Source organism: Cherax quadricarinatus, chromosome 22 (genome assembly GCF_038502225.1).
Source record: "Cherax quadricarinatus isolate ZL_2023a chromosome 22, ASM3850222v1, whole genome shotgun sequence".
Taxonomy (NCBI): Eukaryota; Metazoa; Arthropoda; class Malacostraca; order Decapoda; family Parastacidae; genus Cherax; species Cherax quadricarinatus.
The window spans coordinates 20,042,029-20,068,598 of NC_091313.1; the positions used below are offsets into that span (position 1 = coordinate 20,042,029).

Below are 26,570 nucleotides of genomic sequence, written 5' to 3' on the forward strand. Positions count from 1 at the left end.
AGCAGGAGATAGCATCTCTCAAGCGATCATATGTGAAAAGGCTAGGAAGTTGCATGACGATTTAATTAGAAAAATGCCAGCAACTAGTGGTGATGCGAGTGAATTTAAGGCCAGCAAAGGTTGGTTTGAGAGATTTAAGAATCGTAGTGGCATACAGTGTGATAAGGCATGGTGAGGCTGCCAGTTTGGACCAAAAAGCAGCTGAAAAATATGTGCAGGAATTCAAGGAGTACATAGACAGTGAAGGACTGAAACCTGAACAAGTGTTTAATGGTGACACTGACAATGTTGTGAAACACTTTAGGAATGTCATAAAGGAACGGGAGGTACAGGCCTCTATGGGCAGATATGTTGTGCGACAGAGGTCCAGTGACTCTCAAGCTGGTCCTAGTGGCATTAAAAGAAGGGAAGTAACCCTGAAAAAGGACTTGCCACCTCAAGTCCTAATGGAAGGGGATTCCCCTTCTAAACACTAAGACTATCAACACACTCCCCTCTTCCCATCCCATCAATCATCACCAGATCTTCAATAAAGGTAAGTGTCATGTAACTGTGCACGTCTTCTTCAGTTTGTGTGTATTAAAATTAATATTTCACGTGTTAAATTTTTTTTTTTTTCAATACTTTTGGGTGTCTTGCATGGATTAATTTGATTTCCATTATTTCTTATGGGGAAAATTAACTTTACTAACGATTATTTTGACTAACGATGAGCTCTCAGGAACGGATTAATAGCGTTAGTCGAGGGTCCACTGTAATACTGTATAGTCCTTAATATAATCATTTTGTGTGGATGTTGCAGCTTGTATGCATTTTGGCAAGACAAGTGTTGAATGAGCCATTATAAATGTGTTTCCTTCTTTGGATTAGGTTACCTTGGTGAAAGACACCAGCAAAAGTTTAAAAAAAACAAAAAAAAACCCAAGGGTGCAGTTTTTTTTTTTTTTTTATATTTTATTTAAAAGGACACAGTACAAGATATAAATAAATAAAAGAACACAATTATTAACCGTTTGAAAATACAATGACCTACCATTAACCCCATAGCATACCACAAGTGTTACATTCATATTGTATTAAAGGATATACCATCACCGAACAATGAAACGAACAGGATAACACCTGCTCAGAAAAAACATCAACAAATTCTAAACCTACAAATCATGCCTATTATACAGTACAGTAAAACCTCCTTGCACAAAGTACACAGATGATATGATGCAGCATACGAAGGATAAAATTATACATTACAATAATTAAACAAAGGCTAACCTAACCCTACAATAAAATTGCAAAGACATACCACATAATACTTCCCGCAAATAGCAGGAATCTCTTAACATAATAAAGAGCGAGAGAGCTCCAGCACCGAACAAAAAAAAATTAGCAAAAACCAAAAACTCAAAAATTTTATGTCTGTGTCCACATAAATCCCCCACAACTCTGTACAATTAGACCCCTTGCACAAAGTGCACAATAAATATTATTTAACATACAAAAATTAAAATTATACAGAACATTAATTTTAACATTATGCAAACCTAAGCCTACAATAAACATTACATTGATACATCTCACAATGAAACTCCTCACATAAACACTGGGCAGGAAACACCCTCAAGTAAAAGACATAACATTATATACGCAAGTACAACCCATACAACTAACAAAATCCTAACATAAGGTATCAAAACTGTCTAGTTACAGGACATAAAAAACCTTATCTCCCTATTTGAAACACTAGTACATCATTGCTGATTTTTTTTTTTTTTTTTTTTTTTTTATATATAAACAGTCTAAAAGATAATATATAAACAAATAATTAGCATATAATTATAATTCTCATTGTCTAAAGACTCGCCGCACTTACTTCGTGCCGGCACATACTACCCCCCCCCCCCCTTTTCCCTATTATCAATGTTATTATACTGAGCATTATCATGGGAATAAAAATTCCTCATGCACATACAGTAGTCATAATTAAAAATATTGACATACAAGTTCGTACATGTTCCATCCTTGTTTTTTCCCCAATAACACCATTGAACAAAACCAGTTTACAATCTCATAGAAACCCCATTAAGGGCATCACACAATAAAATTGCCCACTCCTAACCTAATACCTCACTATCCATTATAATTCATATATCATTACATAACATGATTAGGTACATAGAAAAAGGTGTCATTATATGTGATTATAAAATTGACTAAACCAAAGATCATGATTTCATATATAAAACATAGCAGAAAATTTTTCCCACAAAGCAACTGTGCAGGGTGACAGCACTTCACAAACATAAGTTATACAACGATCAAGTTAACTTGTGTGCTTATCTTAACATCATTCTGCTCTAAACCCGAGATCCCAAGGTTTAGTCATCATGGTTTTTAAGGTTATCCTGTATGCAGTGAACATAACCATAGATTCCAAATCCTCATTCATCACCCTTCCACTCTATTCATAACCCTCCCACCATCCACACTACAAAGAAGCCTAAACCAACCCACCCTCATGCATCCCCCGGTAGGAGACCAACCCTTTGCCCGCCCCCTGGGTTCATGAGGAGAAGGCCCCCCACAGTGAGATTCCGGTAACCCTCCGAAAAGCTAACTACCCACCTCCCACCATAGACTTGCCTATTCCTACACATAGTTCTATAAAATCTCGCTGCTAACGCTTTTATCCTCAACTCTCCCCTAACCTCCCTCATCCCCCAAGATACATGTAAATAATCCGTCATAACATACATTAAGGCTCTACCCACATCACCCGGCACCCCAGTTACATCCAACATTAAGGCCCGTAGGAATGGCCATTGCCCCCCCCCCAAAAATCTGATAACTCTCACCATCCATAACCTCACCCCCTCCAAAGAGGGACAAAAATATACCGCATGAAAGGCCGTTTCGATGTCCCCACAATGCAAGCATGAGTCCTCTCTCACAAGACCCATTTTATATAACACATCCCTAGAGGCCAATATTCCCATCAGAAAACGATATACTAACTCTCGTACCCTCGCTGGTATTCTAAGCAACCCAAACTTCCTCCATATGCTTATCCAGTCATATGTTGGATATACAGCAAGTCCCTGTAAGACACCCTTGCCTACCACAGCACCCACCATTCGTTTGACCTTTAACGTGGACACCTGTTTAACATGTAATAAAACCCTCAACATATCCTCACAATACCTCAAATCCCTTCCACACCACCATCTTCGTGCATCCTCCATTACCCTACCTACCCTGACTCCTCTATTCCCCCCAGTCCGAATATATCTTTGTTTAATATATAAAGCCATTACTCTATGACCCAATGACATCAGGCCAAGACCCCCACATCTCCCCTCCGTCATCACCACGTCCTTGCTCAACCATGCCCTCCCAAACCCCCACACATACCTTAGAACCTTCCTCTGGATTTCTGCAATATCCTCTGCTCTTAAAGGGAACACCTCAGCCACTCCCCACACCTTACTGTAAACCAGAGAGTTGACCACTAAAACTCTCTGCTGTAATGTTACATCCCTAGCCCTTAAGCCTCCTAGCCTACCCAAAACCCTGCTCGTAACTAATTCCGAATTTATCTTCCTACTTTCCTGCACTTCCGCCATGTACCATATTCCACAAACCTTAATTCTGTCCACTACTGACCATCCTAACCCCTCCCCCAAGCCCCCTCCCACCCAATCCCCCACCTCTAATAGTCTCGACTTCATTAAATTAACTCTCATACCCGTGGCGTCCCCAAAAATCTGAATGATTCCACCAACTTTCCTTAGATCTTCCTCATGCCTTACCAGCACGGTAGTATCATCTACGTACCCCACAGTCCCCCCCCCCCTCCCACCCCCCCTAATCCCATGTTCAATCATCACCTCATCCACCAGCCCATAAAATGGATTCTGTACGCAGGCAAACAATAACTGAGAGAGTGGACAGCCCTGCCTCAAACCTCTCTCCATCAGTACTGGGTCCCCCAACTTACCATTAACCTGTACCCTAATAACTGCTCCCTCATACAAGGTTTGCACCCATCTCACCACCTTCTCCCCCAAACCCAGCTGTTCCAAACAAACTTTTAAGAAATCCCTATTCACACAATCATACGCATTAGCCCAATCTAATCCAAGTATTCCCCCTCCGGTGCAGTCCTCAATAAAATCCCTTATTTGACTATGCCCGTCCCTCATACTTCTTCCCGGAATGCCAAACTGTCCCCCATGTACCACTGATCCTAGAACCTTCTTCAGTCTATTGCCCAGAATTTTAGCATAAATTTTATAATCTGCACACATTAAGGATATTGCTCTATAATCATTCAATACTTTCCCATCCTTCTTCTTCGGCACCAACACAACGATCCCTGTTTTCTGGGTCTTCCCCATCCTCCCACTGCTCCACATATGATTCAAGACTTCCACTAACCCATACCTAATGCATTCCCAATAAACTCTATAAAAATCATTCGGTATTCCATCAATGCCCGGCGTCTTACCCTGACTCATCCCGTAAACCGCCTCCCCCACCTCCTCCTCACTAATACTACCCTCCAGCATTTCCTGTTCCTCTTGTCCCAATACAATAGTATTCTGCATAACCCCAAATACCTCCTCACTGACAACTTCCTTGTTCCTCCTCCATTTCTCCCTAAACCAATAATCAGCATAACCACTAATATCATCTGTATCAGTAAGACCTTGACCCACCACATAACCCCCCCCCCCATCAGCGACCACTAGATGCGCTATGGTAGTCACCATCTGCCTTTCCCTAAATTTTCTTAGGACATAACCTGATGGTCGATCACCCTTTAACACCTCCTCTAATCCTGCCCTAACTCTAATCGCGTTAAACCTTTCATTATGTAATCCTTCAATCCTACTCCTTAAGCCATCCACCTCACCTCGCACATCTTCCCTTCCCCCCCCGTCATAAACAGCATTCAGCTGTCCCTCCAGGTAGTTTTGCAAACCATATCTCCACCTTGCCTGTTCCTTTCCACGTATCCTAAAAAACTCTGCTATTGCTGTCTTTGCTCGCATCTCCCACCAGTCAAGCAAATCCATCCCACCATCCCTACCCTCCCAGCAATGTCTCCACCATTCCTCAAAGGATGAGCCTTCATCCCCCTCCTGCAGAAGCCTCACATTCAATTTCCAATACCCAGCATATATGCGAACTATACCATCCACCCTCAGATCAGCTATCACCGCCCTATGATCCGAAAAACCGACATCAAAAGCCCTCACTCTCTCCACACCAATCCCCTGCATCACATATATCCTATCTAACCTCGCCCCATAATTCCCACGAATAAACGTGTGCTCCACCCCATACTCCCCCCTGCCCACCACATCTACAACACCTACATCCCTCAACACATCCCGTAGTGCACCCAAAACACATCCTGCCCCCCTCGGCGTCACATCCCCATACCTAATCACACAGTTCCAATCACCTCCAATTACAGTTATGGAAGGTAAACCCCGCAAATAATACATCAAAACATCACGTACAAAATCAACTTTAACTCTAACATTGTTACATGCTGGCATATATACACCAATGAAACATACTCTCCTCACCCCCCAGTGCCCATCTACCCTTACAACCCTCCCCCCTCCCCCCCTCCTCCCAACCCATGACACGCAATGGGCTGGTCTCCTTTACAGCTACTGCTACCCCTCCTTTTAATTGCAAAGCATTACTGACAAACATTTTATAACCCCTCAAACTCAATTCACTCCCTAACCTATGGTTATGCTCCTGCAAAAAACATACATCCACATCAAACCTTCGTAAAAACCACTCTAACCAAACCCTTTTTACCTCAGATTTAAGCCCATTGACATTTATTGTGACACACTTGAATTTGCTAGAAGAGGGGGCTTACCCCTATGCCGCTGTATCTTACTCACTTCACCTTTCTCAGTACCTGTACCATTTTTATCCTTTTTTCTAACCTGGCCTCCAGCCCCTCCTTGCCCCCCCCCACTGATCTTCCCCGGTACACCCCCTCCCCTGCCTACCTTTTCCCCTACAACTACCCATGACTTCTTCCCGGGTCTCTGCCCAGGTGTTAAAACCTCATCAAGGTCAAAAGCACCCGCAGTCCTTTTTCGTGAGCTCTCACTCACACACAAATCTACTTCCTGCACATCCTCCTGATGGACTTCCACCACCACTTCCATGTCCTCTCTGGCATTCCTCGAACCCTTCACCTGTTCCTGCTGCTCAACCATCAGCTGTATCTCACTTGACTTCTCAGGACCATCCTCCCCGGCCACCGTCTCGTCGAAGAACTCCTTCAGCACCGCATCCAGCAACTTCTCCTGGGTAGACTCTTCCACGTCCACCCGTCCCTCAGGCGATGGGGGCCCCTCCCCTGTCACCTCTGGGATGGTAACACAGGTACCGACCGTCGATACTTCCCGTTCTACCTCTTCACTCCATCGACCACTCGTCACTGGTTCCACCTCTCCCAACTCAGGCATCAACTCACATGGTCTCTGCTCCACTGCCAACGTACCAGGAGCCCTGGTAGGCTGCCTTCTAGGACAGTGAGCTGCCATATGATCATATGAGCCACAAAGTCGACAGGTCTTTCTCTGGCCGGCATAGTGTACAAAAACCTGCGTCCTGGACTCCACCAACATGACGTAGGATGGTATAGGCCTAGCCAACGTCATTTTGAGGGTATAAGAGCCCTCAGGTCGTCCCTTATATGGCCCTTCTGTCCATACTCCCATCGTTGCCGAATGGACTTTACCGTAGTTGTTGAATACCTCCTGTATACTATACGCCGTCGCCTCGAAAGGGACATTCCTGACCTTCACCCACGTATAGTACCTGGATACGTCATGCATAACGACGTCCACTGCCGAGTTCACCGTCACCTTCCTCTCCTGATACTCTTCAACAAGTCTGTCGTAGACGCCGGTACGATTCAGTTTTAGGAATACTCTGGTCATCCCATTCAAGGCAACACCATATACTTCCTCGTTGGGGACACCATAGGCGTCCCTGATGATAGCAGGTAGCAATGTATGCATCGTTGCTCCAGTAAGCGTGCCACGTACCAGCTGTATACAAACAGTGTTAATCCGTTGTCCCACTCGGTACGCCATTTTGTCTTCTAGTTGCTAAAGGTCACCACCAGAGGGCAGGTGTAGCTACTAGGCGTGCGTCCTCTCTCCCCGGAGGTCGAGAGACGAATTTGTTTAATGGTGACACTGACAATGTTGTGAAACACTTTAGGAATGTCATAAAGGAACGGGAGGTACAGGCCTCTATGGGCAGATATGTTGTGCGACAGAGGTCCAGTGACTCAAGCTGGTCCTAGTGGCATTAAAAGAAGGGAAGTAACCCTGAAAAAGGACTTGCCACCTCAAGTCCTAATGGAAGGGGATTCCCCTTCTAAACACTAAGACTATCAACACACTCCCCTCTTCCCATCCCATCAATCATCACCAGATCTTCAATAAAGGTAAGTGTCATGTAACTGTGCATGTCTTCTTCAGTTTGTGTGTATTAAAATTAATATTTCACGTGTTAAATTTTTTTTTTTCAATACTTTTGGGTGTCTTGCATGGATTAATTTGATTTCCATTATTTCTTATGGGGAAAATTAACTTTACTAACGATTATTTTGACTAACGATGAGCTCTCAGGAACGGATTAATAGCGTTAGTCGAGGGTCCACTGTAATACTGTATAGTCCTTAATATAATCATTTTGTGTGGATGTTGCAGCTTGTATGCATTTTGGCAAGACAAGTGTTGAATGAGCCATTATAAATGTGTTTCCTTCTTTGGATTAGGTTACCTTGGTGAAAGACACCAGCAAAAGTTTAAAAAAAACAAAAAAAAAACCAAGGGTGCAGTTAAGTAGCATCTTGCAGGTAAGGCTGCAGGTAGTAAGTATAAGAACTTTTTGTATTAGTAATGACAATGCTGTACCATGAGTAAGCAACATGCAAAGGTGAACTTCTTAGGATGAAAGCTTTATTCAGAAAATAGACTAAAATGATTTTGCATACAGCAGTATATATTAGTACAACAGTTCTGAGGGCACAAAAATGTATACATAAATTAATAAATGCTACATTATGTAGATATAACCTAGAATAACCAACTGAAGTCACCCACTGACTTGTTTAATTAAAAAAAAAAAAAAATTTGTATTTATAAAAATATTGCAGGCACAGGTATGGTAGTGTAGACAAAAGTAACAGTTTTATGAAGCTCACTGGCATAGTCGCCTTAAAAAAAACCACCGTCATACATGCATGCAATACAATCGTGAACAGATCTTAACAATGCACAACAAACCACATGGGGATAGAAATCTTTAACTCTAGATCTTTTGTACTTGTGTGTCATCAGGAGCTATGCAATGTTGCAAAAAAAAAAAAAAAAAAAAAAAAAAAAAAAAAAAAAAAAAAAAAAAAAAAGCAACAGACAGGAGGGGCTGCCACTCATACCATCTGCCTTGCCACAGAGAATTTCCCCTCCTATCTGTTGCCGTTTTTCAACATTGCACAGCTCCTGATGATGCACGAGATTGCGAAATATCTAGAGCTAAAGATTTTCACTCCCATATAGCTTGTTCTAAATATACATACCTACATAATGTCCACCTCTGTCATGAACTATAAGGACACTGCATCAGAAAACCAAATAAAATGGTTTGTAGGAAAAAGAAATCTTGAAAATTTTCCTAGAATTACTGTATTATTATAATCAGGGGGTAAATGAGTTATACAGCACATGGGGAATGGGACAACTGGGTTTGATCCAAGAAAGGGAAGGATAGGTCCACTTCCTTGGATCAGGTACACCTCAATGGCATCAAAATATTCATAGCTTGATCACTATCGCACTCAGCTCACACACTGAGATCCAGGTGTCGATCTTCAATTCAGGTGGAAACATTAGGACACATTTCCTTAAGACACCTGCTGTCCATGTTCACCTGTCAGTAAAATAGGTACCTGGGTGTTAATTAAGATTTTGTTTAGATTTTTAAACCCAGGGGGTTAGCCACCCAGGACAACCCAATAAAGCCAGTGTGTCATCAAGGACTGTCTGTATTTCCATTGGGGTCCTTAAATTTTGTCCCCCAGGAAGAAACCGACACCAGTCAACTAACACCCAGGTACCTACTTGCTTGCTAGGTGAATGGGACAATAGGTGTAAGGAAACATGCCCAATGTTTCCACCCTTGCCGGGGATCAAACCATAACACTCGGCATGTGAAGCATGTGTTGCTTACCAGGCCACCAGTTGACCGGTGTGGGTCGCATCCTGGGGACAAAATTTACCTAATTTGCCCGAAATGCTCTGCATAAGAAAGCACTTTTTATATAGTAGTATGTCACTGATGTCAGCTAGGCCTGTATATCATGTATATGTACTTGTAGATATTATCAATATTATTAATAAAGGACCCCAATGGAAATAAGTCATTTTGTATGACTTTTTTTGGGTTATCCTGGTTACTTTACACATATGCTGCTATGTATGATAATCTATGTAACTGTATTTGTGTATATCTGAATAAACTTGCTTACTTACAAGTACATGTACAAGGTATACAGTCCTAGCTGACATCAATGACATACTACATAGAAAGCCGCTTGTTAAGCTGAGCATTTTGGGCAAAGTAGGTCAAATTTGTCCCAGGATACGACCTACACCAGTCGACTAACACCCAGGTACCCATTTTTGCTGACGGGTAAACATAGTAAGTTTATTCAGGTATACACACATACAGTTACATAGAATTATCATACATAGCAGCATATGTGTAGAGAACCTAGGATAACCCAAAAAAGTCAGACAGAGTGACTTATTTCCATTGGGGTCCACTGGTGTAAGGAAACACGACCAATGTTTCCACCCTTGCCGGGAATCTAAACCGTATCTCACCGTGTGAGCGAGAGCTTTTGCCACCAAGCCACGGGACTGGTGGCAGAGGATTTCTTCGAAACCATTTGAAATTTTTCCTATCCCATATGCAATACCTAATTGTTCAATACAGTTTATATGCATTGTAATTACCTCTAAGTCGTTAAAAATAAAAAAATACTAAGATTGTAAAGCATAATTCACCTTGTAGGAGTAACCTCTGTAGTAACCTGGTGAGCGTTTCTTCTACCAGAAAACATTTTTCCCGGAAAAGCCTCAGCAGCTGAGCCATGTTTACTGTCTCAGGCTTGTCACACTCCTGCCTGACCTGCTCTACTTTTTCAGAAATGTTAACTTCAACACATCAACGAATTATTTTAAAAAACATGTAGAACAATGTTTAATATTATTGTTCTATTGATGCACACCAACGTAATTTAATATAGGTAAATAATATATTTATATAAAAAAATAAATTAAATATATCTGAGAAGAAAACAAATTTATAAAGTTAATATTATATGCATAGCGAAGTGTTTTTATAACTAAATCGGCAGAATCAACCAGAAAAAAAGGATTACTGTATATCCATTTTTTTCGTAAATATTTATGAATGTCACAAGGTTGTAAAACTTGTCTATTCACTTTTCCCATTAAAAAATAAAACTATAATACTAATAAAATGAGTTTTTATTTATATTATAGCACAAAAAATTGTCATACAATTATAGTGATGTGCTCCTGGTAGTATGAATAGACAAAAAATAAGGTAGAAGATAATGTTGTAAAGGTGCATATATGTATTGTGGGTGTTGGGGGAGTGGAGTGATAGTGGTGTTGGGGGGCAAGAGTGGAGGTCAGTGTGGCTGTGGTCTTCTTGGTGGGTGTACGTTGCTGCTCCCCGCAGTACACCTTGTGAGAGTCCCCTGTGCAACCATGTCCAGCTCGATGAGGGGCCGCGCCGCTCGCCTTTTATACTCTGCGGTGAACCGCACCATAGCTCCCACCACCGTACCCTCTACCCTTAATGCTAGCGCTATTTATGGACTTAACTCGAGATGTTGTGTTCTGCCAGTGGCTTCTCACAATGTAAGTGCTGCTACTTTGTTTTGTCACTGATAACTGGATCAGTTCTCCCAGGCCCTGTAGTAGGGATAACGGAGCCGGTTTTCGTCGTCTGCAGCCAAATTAGTATAGTCCTTCATCGCTTTGCTGGGGTATTTTAGCTTGATTAAATGTGTTCTCCGTGTTTTTTTTCGGCTCCCGATGAGAAGAAATGTGAGGAGAGTCGGTGAAAGGGGTTGTGTTAAATGCAGTGGTAAGTGCGGTGTGTGACCGCTATGATCAGCTGATGGGGTGATGGAACTTTGCAGACGATGCTCGGTGAGATCTGCTTGCTGGAACACTAATGTAACGAACGTCCTAATATTGTTTGGTCAGTTCCATCACGCTGAGTCATACATGTATTATTTATCTTACACATGTCTGGTCAGTTCTGTCACACTGATGTAACCATTTTTGCATTTGTCACATCGACAACCGGGGTCACTAAGATAGCTTCAGTCTCTTAAATATCTGTTAAAATTCACTTCAAATGGTCACTGATTCAGGCTTTAAATTATCCTCGTCAGCTGCAGTTCAGGGGGTAAGACATCGCTACTTACATGTGGCACCGTTTATGTTCACAAAAACTGATGAAGGGTAGCTATATATTTATTATGGTTAAACTAGGTCATTTAGGAATGCAGAATAAATAGTATTAAATTTGCTGGTGTCATGTAATCTAATCGCCAAGTGTTTATCATTTGTGTGGCAACATGGAAGACATAGGTAATACTCAGGTTAACTACTTCAGTCTGTGGAACCAGTGGTCATTCTCAGTCTCTCTTTGCCTGTCTTTTTTTTTTTTTTTTTTTTTTTTTTCTTACACAGGGTTTGACAAGGTTAGGTTAAGGATCCCTAGCATTATTGACAAGCTATTTACAGGTTAAGGATTCCTAACTTTATTGACAAGCTAAGAGCTTTTACCTACATCAGCCCTGAGTGTGTGTGTGTCTCTCTCTCTCTCTCTCTCTCTCTCTCTCACTCAGGTGCCATGGCTTCCGTTTTGCCCAAGGTACTCTATACTTTTAGTAAACTGCAGGAATTTTACTTCAGTATTTGTAAGAAAAAAAACTCTCCATGCTTTCCATAGTGAGTTATCCAGGTGATATGCTCAGTGATATGTCATACACTTTAAAAAATCCATTAATATAATTTAGGTTTAGGTTAGGTAATATTAGGTTAGTGCTTGCTGATAATTTAAGTTTATTCAGGCATACACAAATACAGATACATAATTATCATACATAGCAACATGTGTAAAATACCTAGGATAGCCCAAAAAAAAGTCAGTGACTTATTTCCATTGGGGTCCTTTTACCCTATTATCATAATATAAAGGTGATATTTTATTATTCTATAAAAGAGATAACACATTATCATACTATTAAGACTATCTACTACACGAGGGTCATTAAGACTACTACACGAGGGTCATTAAGACTACAATACGGAGTCATTACTAGGAATAAGGTAAAATTACACATGTTAGCTAAAAAATAAAAAATCATTCCCCATTTTGCCAGCCTGAAAATAAGACTTTTGACTGATTGACAACATGGGAATGGTAGAGAGATTATTTAAAATTTTGCATTAGTCTGGAAAAGATCATTTGACTGGCCTTTGCCTTTCATTTGTAGATACCAAGATTTTGGCACTTCCCATCATTGAGTTATATTTTGATGAGATGACTTTAATCAGGATGAAGCATTGTAGAGGAGTATTGCCCTGATGCAATGTTTGGTTGTGGCATTTGCAAAGCCTTTGTACAGTGGACCCTTGCCTTACGATCAGCTCCCAACTCGAACAATTATGCAAGTATATTTTTGTAAGTGCTTTTGTACGTGTATTTTTGGGGGTCTGAAACGGACTAATCTAATATACAATATTCCTTATGGGAACAAATTCGTTCGGTAACGGCACCCGAACAGACTTCTGGAATGAATTAATATCGTAAGTCGGGGGTCCACTGTATTTACCAGCAGAGCATTTAAGTGATTCTGAGAAGACTTAATCAAATATAAGATTTTAGATTTTGAACTCTGAGGGTTAGCCACCCAGTATAATCCAAGAATGTCTGTGTGACATTGAGGACTGTCTGTCTTATTTCCTTTGGGGTCCTTTTTAATCTTATTTCCAGGATGCAACTCGCACCAGTAGACTTAACACAGATGCCTAATTACTGCTAAGTGAATATGGACAGCAGGTGTAAGGAAACATGCCCAACATTTCCACCGATGTTGGGGATTGAACTATGACTATAGATTGGTAGTGGTTTTGAAGGCACAGATGCTTTAGACATACAACAGTGGTATATCATGCAGATATACCACTTTTTTATGGATACCCATGAACTGTGTACAAGGAACACATTTTCAAATCCATTAAATGGTTCTGGAAAAATAAAGACTGATAGTTGGTCTCAAGAATGTGACTTATAGAATCATTTATGTATGGGTGAAATTTGTCTTTTAAGATTGTATAAAGCGCATGATATCTAGTATATACTTTATAGTGTATTTAATGTATCGCATACTTCTATTATAGTGTAATGGTATATAATTTATATTTTCTGTAATTTATATATAAACATTAACCCGATCCACCAGGAGGCCTGGTCACAGACCGGGCCGCGGGGGCGTTGACCCCCGAAACTCTCTCCAGGTAAACTCCAGGTAAACTCCAGATGAGGACTTGAACCTGTGCACTGAGCATCAGAGTACACAGTACGTACTTGCACCATGCTTGGACAAAATCCGATGTTTGTATGATGTACCCTGATGCAGAGTGTGAAGGTTTGAGTCCAGGTCTGGACTTGTATATAATTATATTTATATATTTATTTATTTATTTATTTATTTAAAGGTAGTAGGTTGGTAGACAGCAACCACCGAGGGAGATACTACCGTTCTGCCAAGCGAGTGTAAAACGAAAGCCTGTAATTGTTTTACGTGATGGTAGGATTGCTGATCTTTTGTCTCTCATAAATATGCAAGATTACAGGTACGTCTTGCTACTTCTACTTACACTTAGGTCACACTACATGTTTATTTATACACACTCGTCTGAGTTTTCTTTGATTTTATATTAGGTCTTATTCTAATTACTTTTCCTTTTATATCCATGGGAAAGTGGAATAAGAATCTTTCCTCCGTAAGCCATGTGTGTTGTAAAAGTCAACTAAAATGCTGGGAACAATGGGCTTGTAACCCCTTTTCCTGTAATAATTACTAAAAAGAACAAGAAGACGAAAATTGTCAAAGTGGGAAGTCTGAATGTGCGTGGATGTTGTGCGAATGATAGAGATGATTGTGGATGTTATGAATGAGAAGAATATGGATGTCCTGGCTTTAAGTGAAACAAAGCTGAAGGGGGTGGGTGAGTTTCAGTGGAGAGGAATAAATGGGATTAGGTCAGGGGTTTCTAATAGTTAGAGCTAAAGGAGTAGCAATAATGTTGAAGGATAAGCTATGGCAGGAAAAGAGGGACTATAAATGTATTAATTCAAGGATTATGGGGAGTAAAATAAAGGTTGGATGTGAGAAGTGGGTTATAGTAAGTATGTATGCACCTGGGGAAGAGAGAAGTAGAGGAGAGAGATTTTGGGAAATGTTGAGTGAATGCATGGGGAGTTTTGAACCAAGTGTGAGATTACTTGTGGTTGGGGATTTTAATACTAAAGTGGTTAAAAATGTTGTGGAGGGAGTAGTAGGTAAATTTGGGGTGCCAGGGGTAAATGAAAATGGGGAGCCTTTGAGCTATGTGTAGAAAGAGGTTTGGTAATAAGTAATACATTTTATGAAAGAGGATAAATAAATATACAAGGTATGATGTAGCACGTAATGAAAGTAGTTTGTTAGATTATGTATTGGTGGATAAAAGGGTGATGTGTACATCCGTCAGGATGTACACGTTTATAGAGGGGCAACTGATATATCGGATCATTATCTAGTTGTAGCTACAGTTAGAGTAAGAGGTAGATGGGATAAGAGGAACATGGCAACAAGAAGTAAGAGGCAGGTGAAAGTGTGTAAACTAAGGGAGGAGGAAGTTCAGGTGAAATGTAAGCAACTATTGGCAGAAAGGTGGGCTGGTGCAGGTATGAGTAGTGGGGGGGGGGGGTTGAAGAAGGTTGGAATAGTTTTAAAAATGCAGTATTAGAATGTGGGGCAGAAGTTTGTGGTTATAGGAGGGTGGGTGCAGAAGGAAAGAGGAGTGATTGGTGGAATGATGAAGTAAAGGGTGTGATAAGAGAAAAGGTAGCTTATGAGAGGTATTTACAAAGCAGAAGTGTTATAAGAAGAGCAGAGTATATGGAGAGTAAAAGAAAGGTGAAGAGTGGTGAGAGTGCAAAAGGAGAGCAGATGGTAGTGGGAGAGGTACTGTCAAGAAATTTTAATGAGAATAAGAAAAAATTTTGGAGTGAGTTAAACAAGTTAAGAAAGCCTAGGGAACAAATGGATTTTTCAGTTAAAAACAGAGTAGGGGAGTTAGTAGATGGGGAGATGGAGGTTTTGGGTAGATTGCGGAGTATTTTGAGGAAATTTTAAATGTCGACGAAGAAAGGTAGGCGGTAATTTCATGCACCGGCCAGGGAGGTATACCATCTTTTAGGAGTGAAGATGAGCAGGATGTGAGTGTGGGGGAGGTGGGTGGGGCATTACGTAGAATAAAAGTGGGTAAAGCAGCTGGGACTGACGGGATCATGACAAATGTTAAAAGCAGTGGGGGGGACATCATGTTGGAATGGTTGGTATTTTTGTTTATTAAATGTATGAAAGAGGGTAAGGTACCTAGTGATTTGGCAAAGAGCATGTGTAGTCCCTTTATATAAAGGGAAGGGGGACAAGAGAGATTGTAAAAAATTTAGAGGAACAAGTTTACCCGGTATACCAGGAAAAGTGTACGGTAGGGTTATTATTGAAAGAATTAGAGGCGAGACAGAATGTAGAATTGCGGATGAGCAAGGAGGTTTTAGAGTGGGTAGGGGATGTGTAGATAAAGTGGTTTACATTGAAGCATATATGTGAGCAGTATTTAGATTAAGGTAGGGAAGTTATTAATGCATTTATGGATTTAGAAAAGGCATATGATAGTGGATAGGGAAGCAGTGTGGCAGATGTTGCAAGTACATATATGGAATAGGTGGTAAGTTACTAAATGCTGTTAAGAGTTTTTATGACGATAGTGAGGCTTGGGTTAGGGTGTGTAGAAGAGAGGGAGACTATTTCCCGGTAAAAGTAGGTCTTAGGGATGTGTAATGTCACCATGGTTGTTTAATATATTTATAGATGGGGTTGTAAAAGAAGTAAATGCTAGGGTGTTCAGGAGAGGGGTGGGATTAAATTATGGGGAATTAAATACAAAATGGGAAGTGACAGTTAGTTTTTGCTGATGATACTGTGCTTATGGGAGATTCTAAAGAAAAATTGCGAAGGTTAGTGGACGAATTTGGAAGCGTGTGTAAAGGTAGAAAGTTGAAAGTGAGCATAGAAAAGAGTAAGGCGATGAGAGTATCAAATGATTTAGATAAAGAAAAATTGGATATCAAATTGGGGAGGAAGAGTATGGAAGAAGCGAATGTTTTCAGATACAGTGGACCCCCGGTTAACGATATTTTTTCATTCCAGAAGCATGTTCAGGTGCTAGTACTGACCGAATTTGTTCCCGTAAGGAATATTGTGAAGTAGATTAGTCCATTTCAGACCCCCAAACATACACGTACAAACGCACTTACATAAATACACTTACATAATTGGTCGCATTGGGAGGTGATCGTTAAGCGGGGGTCCACTGTACTTGGGAGTTGATGTGTTGGCGGATGGATTTATGAAGGATGAGGTTAATCATAGAATTGATGAAGGAAATAGGTGAGTGGTGCATTGAGGTACATGTGGAGGCAAAAAATGTTATCTATGGAGTCAAATAGGGGAATGCATGAAAGTAGAGTAGTACCAACACTCTTGTATAGTTGTGAAGCTTGGGTTGTAAATGCTGCAGCGAGGAGGCGGTTGGAGGCAGTGGAGATTTCCTGTCTAAAGGGCAATGTGTGGTGTAAATATTATGCAGAAAATTCGGAGTGTGGAAATCGGGAGAAGGTGTGGAGTTAATAAAAGTATTAGTCAGAGGGCTGTAGAGGGTTTGTTGAGGTGGTTTGGTCATTTAGAGAGAATGGATCAAAGAATGACATGGAGAGCATAAATCTGTAGGGTAAGGAAGGTGGGGTAGGGGTCGATACAGTGGACCCCCGTATACCGTTGGCATCACATAATGTTAAATCCGCATAGCGATACATTTTATCACTAAAATTTTGCCTCGCATAGCGCTAAAAAACTCGCTCAACACTATTCGTCCGAGACGCATCTATGTGAGGCCTGAGCCAGCCTCACATGTTCCGCCGGTGGCAATGTTTACAAGCCAGCCTCCGCGGTAACATCCAAGCATACAATCGGAGCATTTCGTATTATTACAGCGTTTTTGGTGATTTTATCTGCAAAATAAGTGACCATGGACCCCAAGAAAGCTTCTAGTGCCAACCCTGTGGTAAAAAGGGTGAGAAATATTATCGAAATACTGTGGTACCATGGTCAACTGCTGATGCTGCTGCTGCTGTAGCACCGTCTGCTGCTGCTGTAGCACCGTCTGCTGCTGCTGTAGCACCGTCAGCTGCTGCTGTAGCACCGTCTGCTGCTGCTGTAGCACAGTCAGCTGCTGCTGCTGCTGCACTGTCAGCTGCTGCTGTACCACCATCAGCTGCTGCTGCTGTAGCACCGTCAGCTGCTGCTGTAGCACCGTCTGCTGCTGCTGTAGCACCGTCTGCTGCTGCTGTAGCACCGTCTGCTGCTGCTGTAGCACCGTCTGCTGCTGCTGTAGCACCGTCAGCTGCTGCTGTAGCACCGTCAGCTGCTGTAGTACCGTCAGCTGCTGCTGTAGCACTGTCAGCTGCTGCTGTAGCACTGTCAGCTGCTGCTGCTGTACCACCATCAGCTGCTGCTGCTGCTGTAGTACCGTCTGCTGCTGCTGCTGCTGTAGTACCGTCTGCTGCTGCTGCTGCTGTTGTAGTACCATCTGCTGCTGCTGCTGCTGTAGTACCGTCTGCTGCTGCTGTAGCATCGTCTGCTGCTGCTGTAGCACTGTCAGCTGGTGCTGTAGCACTGTCAGCTGGTGCTGTAGCACTGTCAGCTGCTGCTGCTGCTGTAGCACTGTCAGCTGCTGCTGCTGCTGTAGCACTGTCAGCTGCTGCTGCTGCTGTACCACCGTCAGCTGCTGCTGCTGCTGTAGCACTGTCTGCTGCTGCTGCTGCTGCTGTAGCACTGTCTGCTGCTGCTGCTGCTGTAGCACTGTCTGCTGCTGCTGCTGCTGTAGCACTGTCTGCTGCTGCTGCTGCTGTAGCACTGTCAGCTGGTGCTGCTGCTGTAGCACTGTCAGCTGGTGCTGCTGCTGTAGCACTGTCAGCTGGTGCTGCTGCTGTAGCACTGTCAGCTGGTGCTGCTGCTGTAGCACTGTCAGCTGGTGCTGCTGCTGCTGTAGCACTGTCAGCTACTGCTGTAGCACTGTCTGCTGCTGCAGCTGTAGCACTGTCAGCTGCTGCTGCTGCAGCTGTAGCACTGTCAGCTGCTGCTGCTGCAGCTGTAGCACTGTCAGCTGCTGCTGCTGCAGCTGTAGCACTGTCAGCTGCTGCAGCACTGTCAGCTGCTGCTGCACTGTCAGCTGCTGCTGCTGTAGCACTGTCAGCTGCTGCTGCTGCTGTACCACCGTCAGCTGCTGCTGCTGCTGCTGTAGTACCGTCTGCTGCTGCTGCTGCTGTAGTACCGTCTGCTGCTGCTGTAGTACCGTCTGCTGCTGCTGTTGTAGTACCGTCTGCTGCTGCTGTAGCATTGTCTGCTGCTGCTGTAGCACTGTCAGCTGCTGCTGTAGCACTGTCAGCTGCTGCTGCTGCTGTAGCACTGTCAACTGCTGCTGCTGTACCACCGTCAGCTGCTGCTGCTGCTGTACCACCGTCAGCTGCTGCTGCTGCTGCTGTAGTAGCATCTGCTGCTGCTGCTGTAGCACCGTCTGCTGCTGCTGTAGCACTGTCAGCTGCTGCTGCTGCTGCTGTAGCACTGTCAGCTGCTGCTGCTGCTGTAGCACCATCAGCTGCTGCTGTAGCACCGTCAGCTGCTGCTGTACCACCATCAGCTGCTGCTGTAGCACCGTCAGCTGCTGCTGCTGTACCACCGTCAGCTGCTGCTGCTGCTGTAGTACCGTCTGCTGCTGCTGCTGCTGTAGTACCGTCTGCTGCTGCTGTAGCATCGTCTGCTGCTGCTGTAGCATTGTCAGCTGCTGCTGTAGCACTGTCAGCTGCTGCTGCTGCTGTAGCACTGTCAGCTGCTGCTGCACTGTCAGCTGCTGCTGCTGTAGCACTGTCAGCTGCTGCTGCTGTACCACCATCAGCTGCTGCTGCTGCTGTAGTACCGTCTGCTGCTGCTGCTGCTGTAGCACTGTCAGCTGCTGCTGCTGTACCACCATCAGCTGCTGCTGCTGTAGTACCGTCTGCTGCTGCTGTAGCATCGTCTGCTGCTGCTGTAGGACTGTCTGCTGCTGCTGTAGCACCATCTGCTGCTGCTGTAGCACTGTCAGCTGCTGCTGCTGCTGTAGCACTGTCAGCTGCTGCTGCTGCTGTAGCACTGTCAGCTGCTGCTGCTGCTGTACCACCGTCAGCTGCTGCTGCTGCTGTAGTACCGTCTGCTGCTGCTGCTGCTGTAGTACCGTCTGCTGCTGCTGTAGTACCGTCTGCTGCTGCTGTAGCATCGTTTGCTGCTGCTGTAGCACTGTCAGCTGCTGCTGTAGCACTGTCAGCTGCTGCTGCTGCTGCTGTAGCACTGTCAGCTGCTGCTGCTGCTGCACCACCGTCAGCTGCTGCTGCTGCTGTACTACCGTCAGCTGCTGCTGCTGCTGTAGCACTGTCAGCTGCTGCTGCTGCTGTAGCACCGTCTACTGCTGCTGCTGTAGCACCGTCTACTGCTGCTGCTGCTGCTGTAGCACCGTCTACTGCTGCTGCTGCTGCTGTAGCACCGTCTACTGCTGCTGCTGCTGCTGTAGCACCGTCTACTGCTGCTGCTGCTGCTGTAGCACTGTCAGCTGCTGCTGTAGCACTGTCAGCTGCTGCTGCTGCTGCTGTATCACTGTCAGCTGCTGCTGCACTGTCTGCTGCTGCTGCTGTAGCACTGTCAGCTGCTGCTGCTGCTGTACCACCGTCAGCTGCTGCTGCTGCTGTAGTACCGTCTGCTGCTGCTGCTGTAGTACCATCTGCTGCTGCTGTAGTACCGTCTGCTGCTGCTGTAGCATCGTCTGCTGCTGCTGTAGCACTGTCAGCTGCTGCTGCTGCTGTAGCACTGTCAGCTGCTGCTGCTGCTGCTGTAGCACTGTCAGCTGCTGCTGCTGCTGCACCACCATCAGCTGCTGCTGCTGCTGTACTACCGTCAGCTGCTGCTGCTGCTGTTGTAGTACCGTCTGCAGCTGCTGTAGCATTGTCTGCTGCTGCTGTAGCACTGTCAGCTGCTGCTGCTGCTGTAGCACCGTCAGCTGCTGGTGCTGCTGTAGCACTGTCAGCTGCTGCTGCTGCTGTACCACCGTCTGCTGCTGCTGCTGTACCACCGTCTGCTGCTGCTGCTGTAGCACCGTCTGCTGCTGCTGCTGTAGCACCGTCTGCTGCTGCTGCTGTAGCACCGTCTGCTGCTGCTGCTGCTGCTGTAGCACGTCGCTGCTGCTGCTGTAGCACCGTGCTGCTGCTGCTGTAGCACTGTCAGCTGCTGCTGCTGTAGCACTCAGCTGCTGCTGCTGCTGTAGCACCGTCTGCTGCTGCTGTAGCACAGTCTGCTGCTGCTGCTGTAGCACAGTCTGCTGCTGCTGCTGTAGCACAGTCTGCTGCTGCTGCTGTAGCACAGTCTGCTGCTGCTGCTGTAGCACAGTCTGCTGCTGCTGCTGTAGCACCGTCTGCTGCTGCTGCAGCAGCTTCTTCTGCTGCTGCTGCTGTAGCACCGTCTGCTGCTGCTGCTGTAGCACTGTCTGCTGCTGCTGTAGCACCGTCAGCTGCTGCTGCTGTAGCACTGTCGCTGCTGCTGCTGCTGTAGCACTGTCAGCTGCTGCTGCTGCTGCTGTAGTACCACCATCAGCTGCTGCTGCTGCTGTAGCATTGTCTGCTGCTGCTGCTGCTGCTGTAGTACCGTCTGCTGCTGCTGTAGCATCGTCTGCTGCTGCTGTAGCACTGTCAGCTGCTGCTGTAGCACTGTCTGCTGCTGTACCACCGTCTGCTGCTGTAGCTGCTGCTGCTGCTGTACCACCGTCAGCTGCTTCTGCTGCTGCTGTACCACCGTCAGCTGCTGCTGCTGCTGTAGTACCGTCTGCTGCTGCTGCTGTAGTACCGTCTGCTGCTGCTGCTGCTGTAGTACCGTCTGCTGCTGCTGTAGCATCGTCTGCTGCTGCTGCTGCTGCTGTAGCACCTGCTGCTGCTGCTGCTGCTGTAGCACCGGCTGCTGCTGCTGCTGTAGTACCGTCTGCTGCTGCTGCTGCTGCTGTAGTACCGTCTGCTGCTGCTGTAGCATCGTCTGCTGCTGCTGTAGCACCGTCTGCTGCTGCTGTAGCACTGTCAGCTGCTGTAGCACCGTGCTGCGGCTGTAGCACTGTCAGCTGCTGCTGCTGCTGTAGCACTGTCTGCTGCTGCTGCTGCTGTAGCTCCGTCAGCTGCTGCTGCTGCTGTAGCACGTCTCTGCTGCTGCTGCTGCTGTAGCACCGTGCTGCTGCTGCTGCTGCTGTAGCATCGTCTGCTGCTGCTGTAGCATCGTCTGCTGCTGTAGCATCGTCTGCTGCTGCTGCTGCTGCTGTACCACCGTCAGCTGCTGCTGCTGCTGTAGCACCGTCTGCTGCTGCTACTGCTGTAGCACCGTCTGCTGCTGCTGCTGCTGTAGCACCGTCTGCTGCTGTGCTGCTGCTGTAGCACTGTCTGCTGCTGTTGTAGCACTGTCAGCTGCTGCTGCTGCTGTAGCACTGTCAGCTGCTGCTGCTGCTGAAGCACCATCAGCTGCTGCTGCTGCTGTAGCACCGTCTGCTGCTGCTGTAGCACCATCTGCTGCTGCTGTAGCACTGTCAGCTGCTGCTGCTGTAGCACCGTCAGCTGCTGCTGCTGCTGTACCACCATCAGCTGCTGCTGCTGCTGTACCACCATCAGCTGCTGCTGTAGCATTGTCTGCTGCTGCTGCTGTAGCACCGTCAGCTGCTGCTGCTGCTGTAGCACCGTCTGCTGCTGCTGCTGTAGCACCGTGCTGCTGCTGTACTACCATCTGCTGCTGCTGCTGTAGCACCGTCTGCTGCTGCTGTAGCACCGTGCTGCTGCTGTAGCACCTGTCTGCTGCTGTAGCACTGTCAGCTGCTGCTGCTGTAGCACCGTCAGCTGCTGCTGCTGCTGTACCACCGTCGCTGCTGCTGCTGCTGTAGTACCTGCTGCTGCTGCTGCTGTAGCACCGTCTGCTGCTGCTGCTGCTGCTGTAGCACCGTCTGCTGCTGCTGTAGTACCGTCTGCTGCTGCTGCTGCTGCTGCTGCTGTAGCACCGTCTGCTGCTGCTGCTGCTGCTGTAGTACTGTCTGCTGCTGCTGCTGCTGCTGTAGCACCGTCTGCTGCTGCTGCTGCTGCTGTAGCACCGTCTGCTGCTGCTGCTGCTGCTGTAGCACCGTCTGCTGCTGCTGCTGCTGTAGCAGCGGCTGCTGCTGCTGTAGCTGCTGCTGCTGCTGTAGCATCGTCTGCTGCTGCTGTAGCACTGTCTGCTGCTGCTGTAGCACTGTCTGCTGCTGCTGCTGCTGCTGTAGCACTGTCAGCTGCTGCTGCTGCTGTAGCACCGTCAGCTGCTGCTGCTGTACCACCGTCAGCTGCTGCTGCTGCTGTAGTACCATCTGCTGCTGCTGTAGCACCGTCTGCTGCTGCTGCTGCTGTAGCACCGTCTGCTGCTGCTGTAGCACCATCTGCTGCTGCTGCTGCTGTAGCACCGTCTGCTGCTGCTGTAGCACTGTCAGCTGCTGCTGCTGCTGTAGTACCGTGCTGCTGCTGCTGTAGCACCGTCTGCTGCTGCTGTAGCACCGTCAGTTGCTGCTGCTGCTGTAGCACCGTCTGCTGCTGCTGTACCACCGTCAGCTGCTGCTGTACCACCGTCAGCTGCTGCTGTACCACCGTCAGCTGCTGCTGTACCACCGTCAGCTGCTGCTGTTGCTGTAATACCGTCTGCTGCTGCTGCTGTAGCACCATCTGCTGCTGCTGTAGCATCGTCTGCTGCTGCTGTAGCACCGTCAGGTGCTGCTGCTGTAGCACCGTCAGGTGCTGCTGCTGTAGCACCGTCAGGTGCTGCTGCTGTAGCACCGTCAGGTGCTGCTGCTGTAGCACCGTCAGGTGCTGCTGCTGTAGCACCGTCAGGTGCTGCTGCATAATATATATATATATATAATGTACATTATATACATTATATTATATACATTATATAAATATATGTTATATATATATGCATATATATTATATGCATATATATATATATATATATATATATATATATATATATATATATATATATATATATATATATATATATATATATTTATATATAAATAACGCCGAGAAAAGGAAGTTTTGCAAGACACGAAGCGGTATAGTGTTCCTTAGGCACATTCTTGTCTGCGTCTATATACACCTTACAGCTGTAAAAGGTTTTCCTTTTCTAAGGTGAACTGAATAGAAGGCTCGACAGTGTTGAGATAATCTGTGTTGAGCGCTGTAATGTCATATCTCATCCAGAATACTCCAACTGTGATGTCACGGAATCTCTTGGCCTCGAGGTACTCGAAGGAGATTCGTGATGACCGCACTGAATGAGGACCCCGTTAGCTTATTTTAGAGTTTATTACCGAAGAAACAGTTTATACACAGTTTTTATGAGATCAAAATCTTCGTGGGGTACAGGTTATCTGAGACCTTGCCAAGAAGAATGTTAAATATTGAAACAATCAAACGTGCGAGTTTCTTGCCCAGTGTCCCTAATTCTGGATTGATCGCCGGAATGCCCGCAACGTTAGGCAACTTAAGAAAACGTTTTGTCCCTCATAGGCTAAAACGTTTCCTAATGAAGTTATCTAGCATTAGACACATCTTCAATACATAAATAAACGAGATGCTAATAGGGTATCGAGAATAAAAAAAAAATTAACAGGAGCAAAGTTGGATAAATTCAGATTTACACAAATAACCCGCACATAGAAGAGAGGAGCTTACGACGACGTTTCGGTCCGAGTTGGACAGTTTACAAAGTCACACTAGTGACTTGTTAGTGTCGGCAAGCTTAACACTCCTTTTTATGCTCCCTAACTGTCAGAAAGAGATCGGCCAGTTTCTCCAAAGTATTGAAGAGGACAGGAGGAACAAGAAATAGAGTAGACACCAGAAGCATCTGTAGAGGGAGGAAAGGTGTGAACGAGATTAGTGCGAAGAGTGTTAGTCTGGCGGAAAGTAAGTTTGATGTCTAAGGAATGGAGAGAGTCGAGATTAGAAAGACCGGAAATTTAGGGAAGGCAAAGGACAGAAGAGTTGGCCGATCTCTTTCTGACACTTAGGGAGCACAATAGTAGTATTAGGCTTGCCGACACTTAACAATACTCTTTTCTGTCACGTCAGAGATCACAGCCATCCTATTGACTGGTCTTCTGCTAAAACTGTCTTCCTACTTCCAACTTTAACAGTCGCCGTCTAGTTGAATCCTCCCTAATACACAACTTTCCTTGTAAGAATCTTAGTCCCGGCTTCGTCTCTGTAGATGCCTTCCTCTCCCACTACATTGTAAAATGCTCCAAACTTCAGAACACTCGTGACCTAACATGATTCCTCTTTCTTCTTCTCCCTCTTCCCCTTTCCTCTTTCTCCTTTGGGTTGTCTTTCTTCTGTCCTGTGTATTTGTTCCTTCTTTATTTATTTATTCCCCCCCCTCTGTGTTTTTGCTCTTACCCTCTGTGGGCACCTAGCTCCCTTGCAGTGCTCCTCTTAGTATTTGACTGGACCCTCTTCCTCTTACTACCGCCCCACTACTACTTTCCACCTCTACTACTTCCACTACTACTACTACCACCTCCTGCCTATATATACCCATCCTGCTCTTTTTCGTTAGTGTGACTTTGTAAATGGTCCAAGTCGGATCGAAACGTCGTCGTAAGCTCCTCTATGTGCGGGTTATTTGTGTATCGTTCCAGTCACGGTATTGTGCCTTTTTGTTAAATTTAGATTTAGAAAGGATATAAGAAACGATGTGGTTATGAGTTGTAGGCGAGTGGCTCTAGGCAACGCTCTCGCCAGGCAGTGTCCGTGGTTCAATCCCCGGCCGGGTGGAAACACTGGGCATGTTTCCTTACACCTGCTGCTCGTGTTCACCTAGTAGTAAGTAGGTACCTAGGTGTTAGTCAGCTGGTGTGGGTCGCATTCTGGGGGATAAGACTGAAGGACCCCAATGGGAATAAGAGAGTACTCGATGACGCACTGAGTTTCTTGGGTTATCCTGGGTACGGCTAACCCTCCAGGTTAAAAATCCGAACAAATTTTATCACCAAAGCTAATTTCTTGGGTAATCTTAAAAATAGATTAAAATATAGAGAATGGGAACTGATAGGTGTAAAATGCCTATTCTACTGATTAAATACAATATCGACTAGTAGATTATTGTACAAGACAGTTACTTCTATTTGAACTGAAAAAAACCTGCTGCGCAGGCGAAAAGTTTAGGAAATGAAAATACTAAAGTGTTGAACATGTATTCTTTTCACCCATGATGTGCCTATTATGGATCAGTAGGCCTACTGCAGTGTTTATTTTAATGTTCTTGTTAAAAAATTTATGTGATAGTGATAAGTATGCTGGAAAAAGAAAAAGCAAATATACTGTGGCCAAGGTCCCAGGGCCGAAGTGTTTGCATTTTGTTTTTAGGACTTCGTACTTGCTCATGGTGAGCTGCATTTGCCACTTTCCGACATTAACTTGTTCACATCATTAAAGTTCTAATCACATTAATTTACCAGACAGCCATTTTATCTTAATATTTTGGACGAAGAGTGTGCCAGGTGTACAAGACCTGTTCAGTGTTTGGAAATTTTATTAAATGTTTCTCCCGCTGGTAGACGAAACGTCGCAAATTTCCCCTTTTATGCATTAGTCGATGTTATACACCTTATATGTAACTGGATGTCAGATACAGTTAGGTGTGGCCACAGGCAAAGTCCTAATCTTTGAGATAACCCTGGCACCTATAAGGTAAATGCCTAACTTGGTTAAACGTGCCGAAATCACAGGAAACCAAACTAGATGCAGAAACGAGATACCACGAGCATATCTCTGGTCATTCAACTATATATTCAGTAGGCAGTCCAAAATAGATATCATAATAAAGCAGCAACAAGCCTATACATACTCCCCACTGGGACAGCCACCATTTCCAGAAACTGAGTTACGATCACATCCGGGAGAGAGGTATAACAGTTGCAAGACACTGCGTGTTT

The 26,570-nt window shown here is 44.9% G+C and overlaps 2 protein-coding genes across 2 annotated transcripts in view; one reads left to right on the forward strand and one right to left on the reverse strand.

Annotated features, from left to right (window-relative positions):
* mRpL32 (mitochondrial ribosomal protein L32) overlaps positions 1-10,276 on the reverse strand; it is a 42,291-nt gene extending 32,015 nt beyond the window's left edge. The window contains exon 1 of the mRNA XM_053778200.2: positions 10,122-10,276. Within this exon, the coding sequence (XP_053634175.1) occupies positions 10,122-10,209 (88 nt within the window). The 5' untranslated portion in view covers positions 10,210-10,276. The remainder of the gene's footprint in view (positions 1-10,121) is intronic.
* A 467-nt stretch (positions 10,277-10,743) lies between these two features.
* qless (decaprenyl diphosphate synthase subunit 1 qless) overlaps positions 10,744-26,570 on the forward strand; it is a gene marked incomplete in the record, with an annotated part of 181,120 nt that continues 165,293 nt past the window's right edge. Inside the window, 1 exon segment of the mRNA XM_070087534.1 lies at positions 10,744-11,006. Coding sequence (XP_069943635.1) covers positions 10,854-11,006 — 153 coding nt within the window.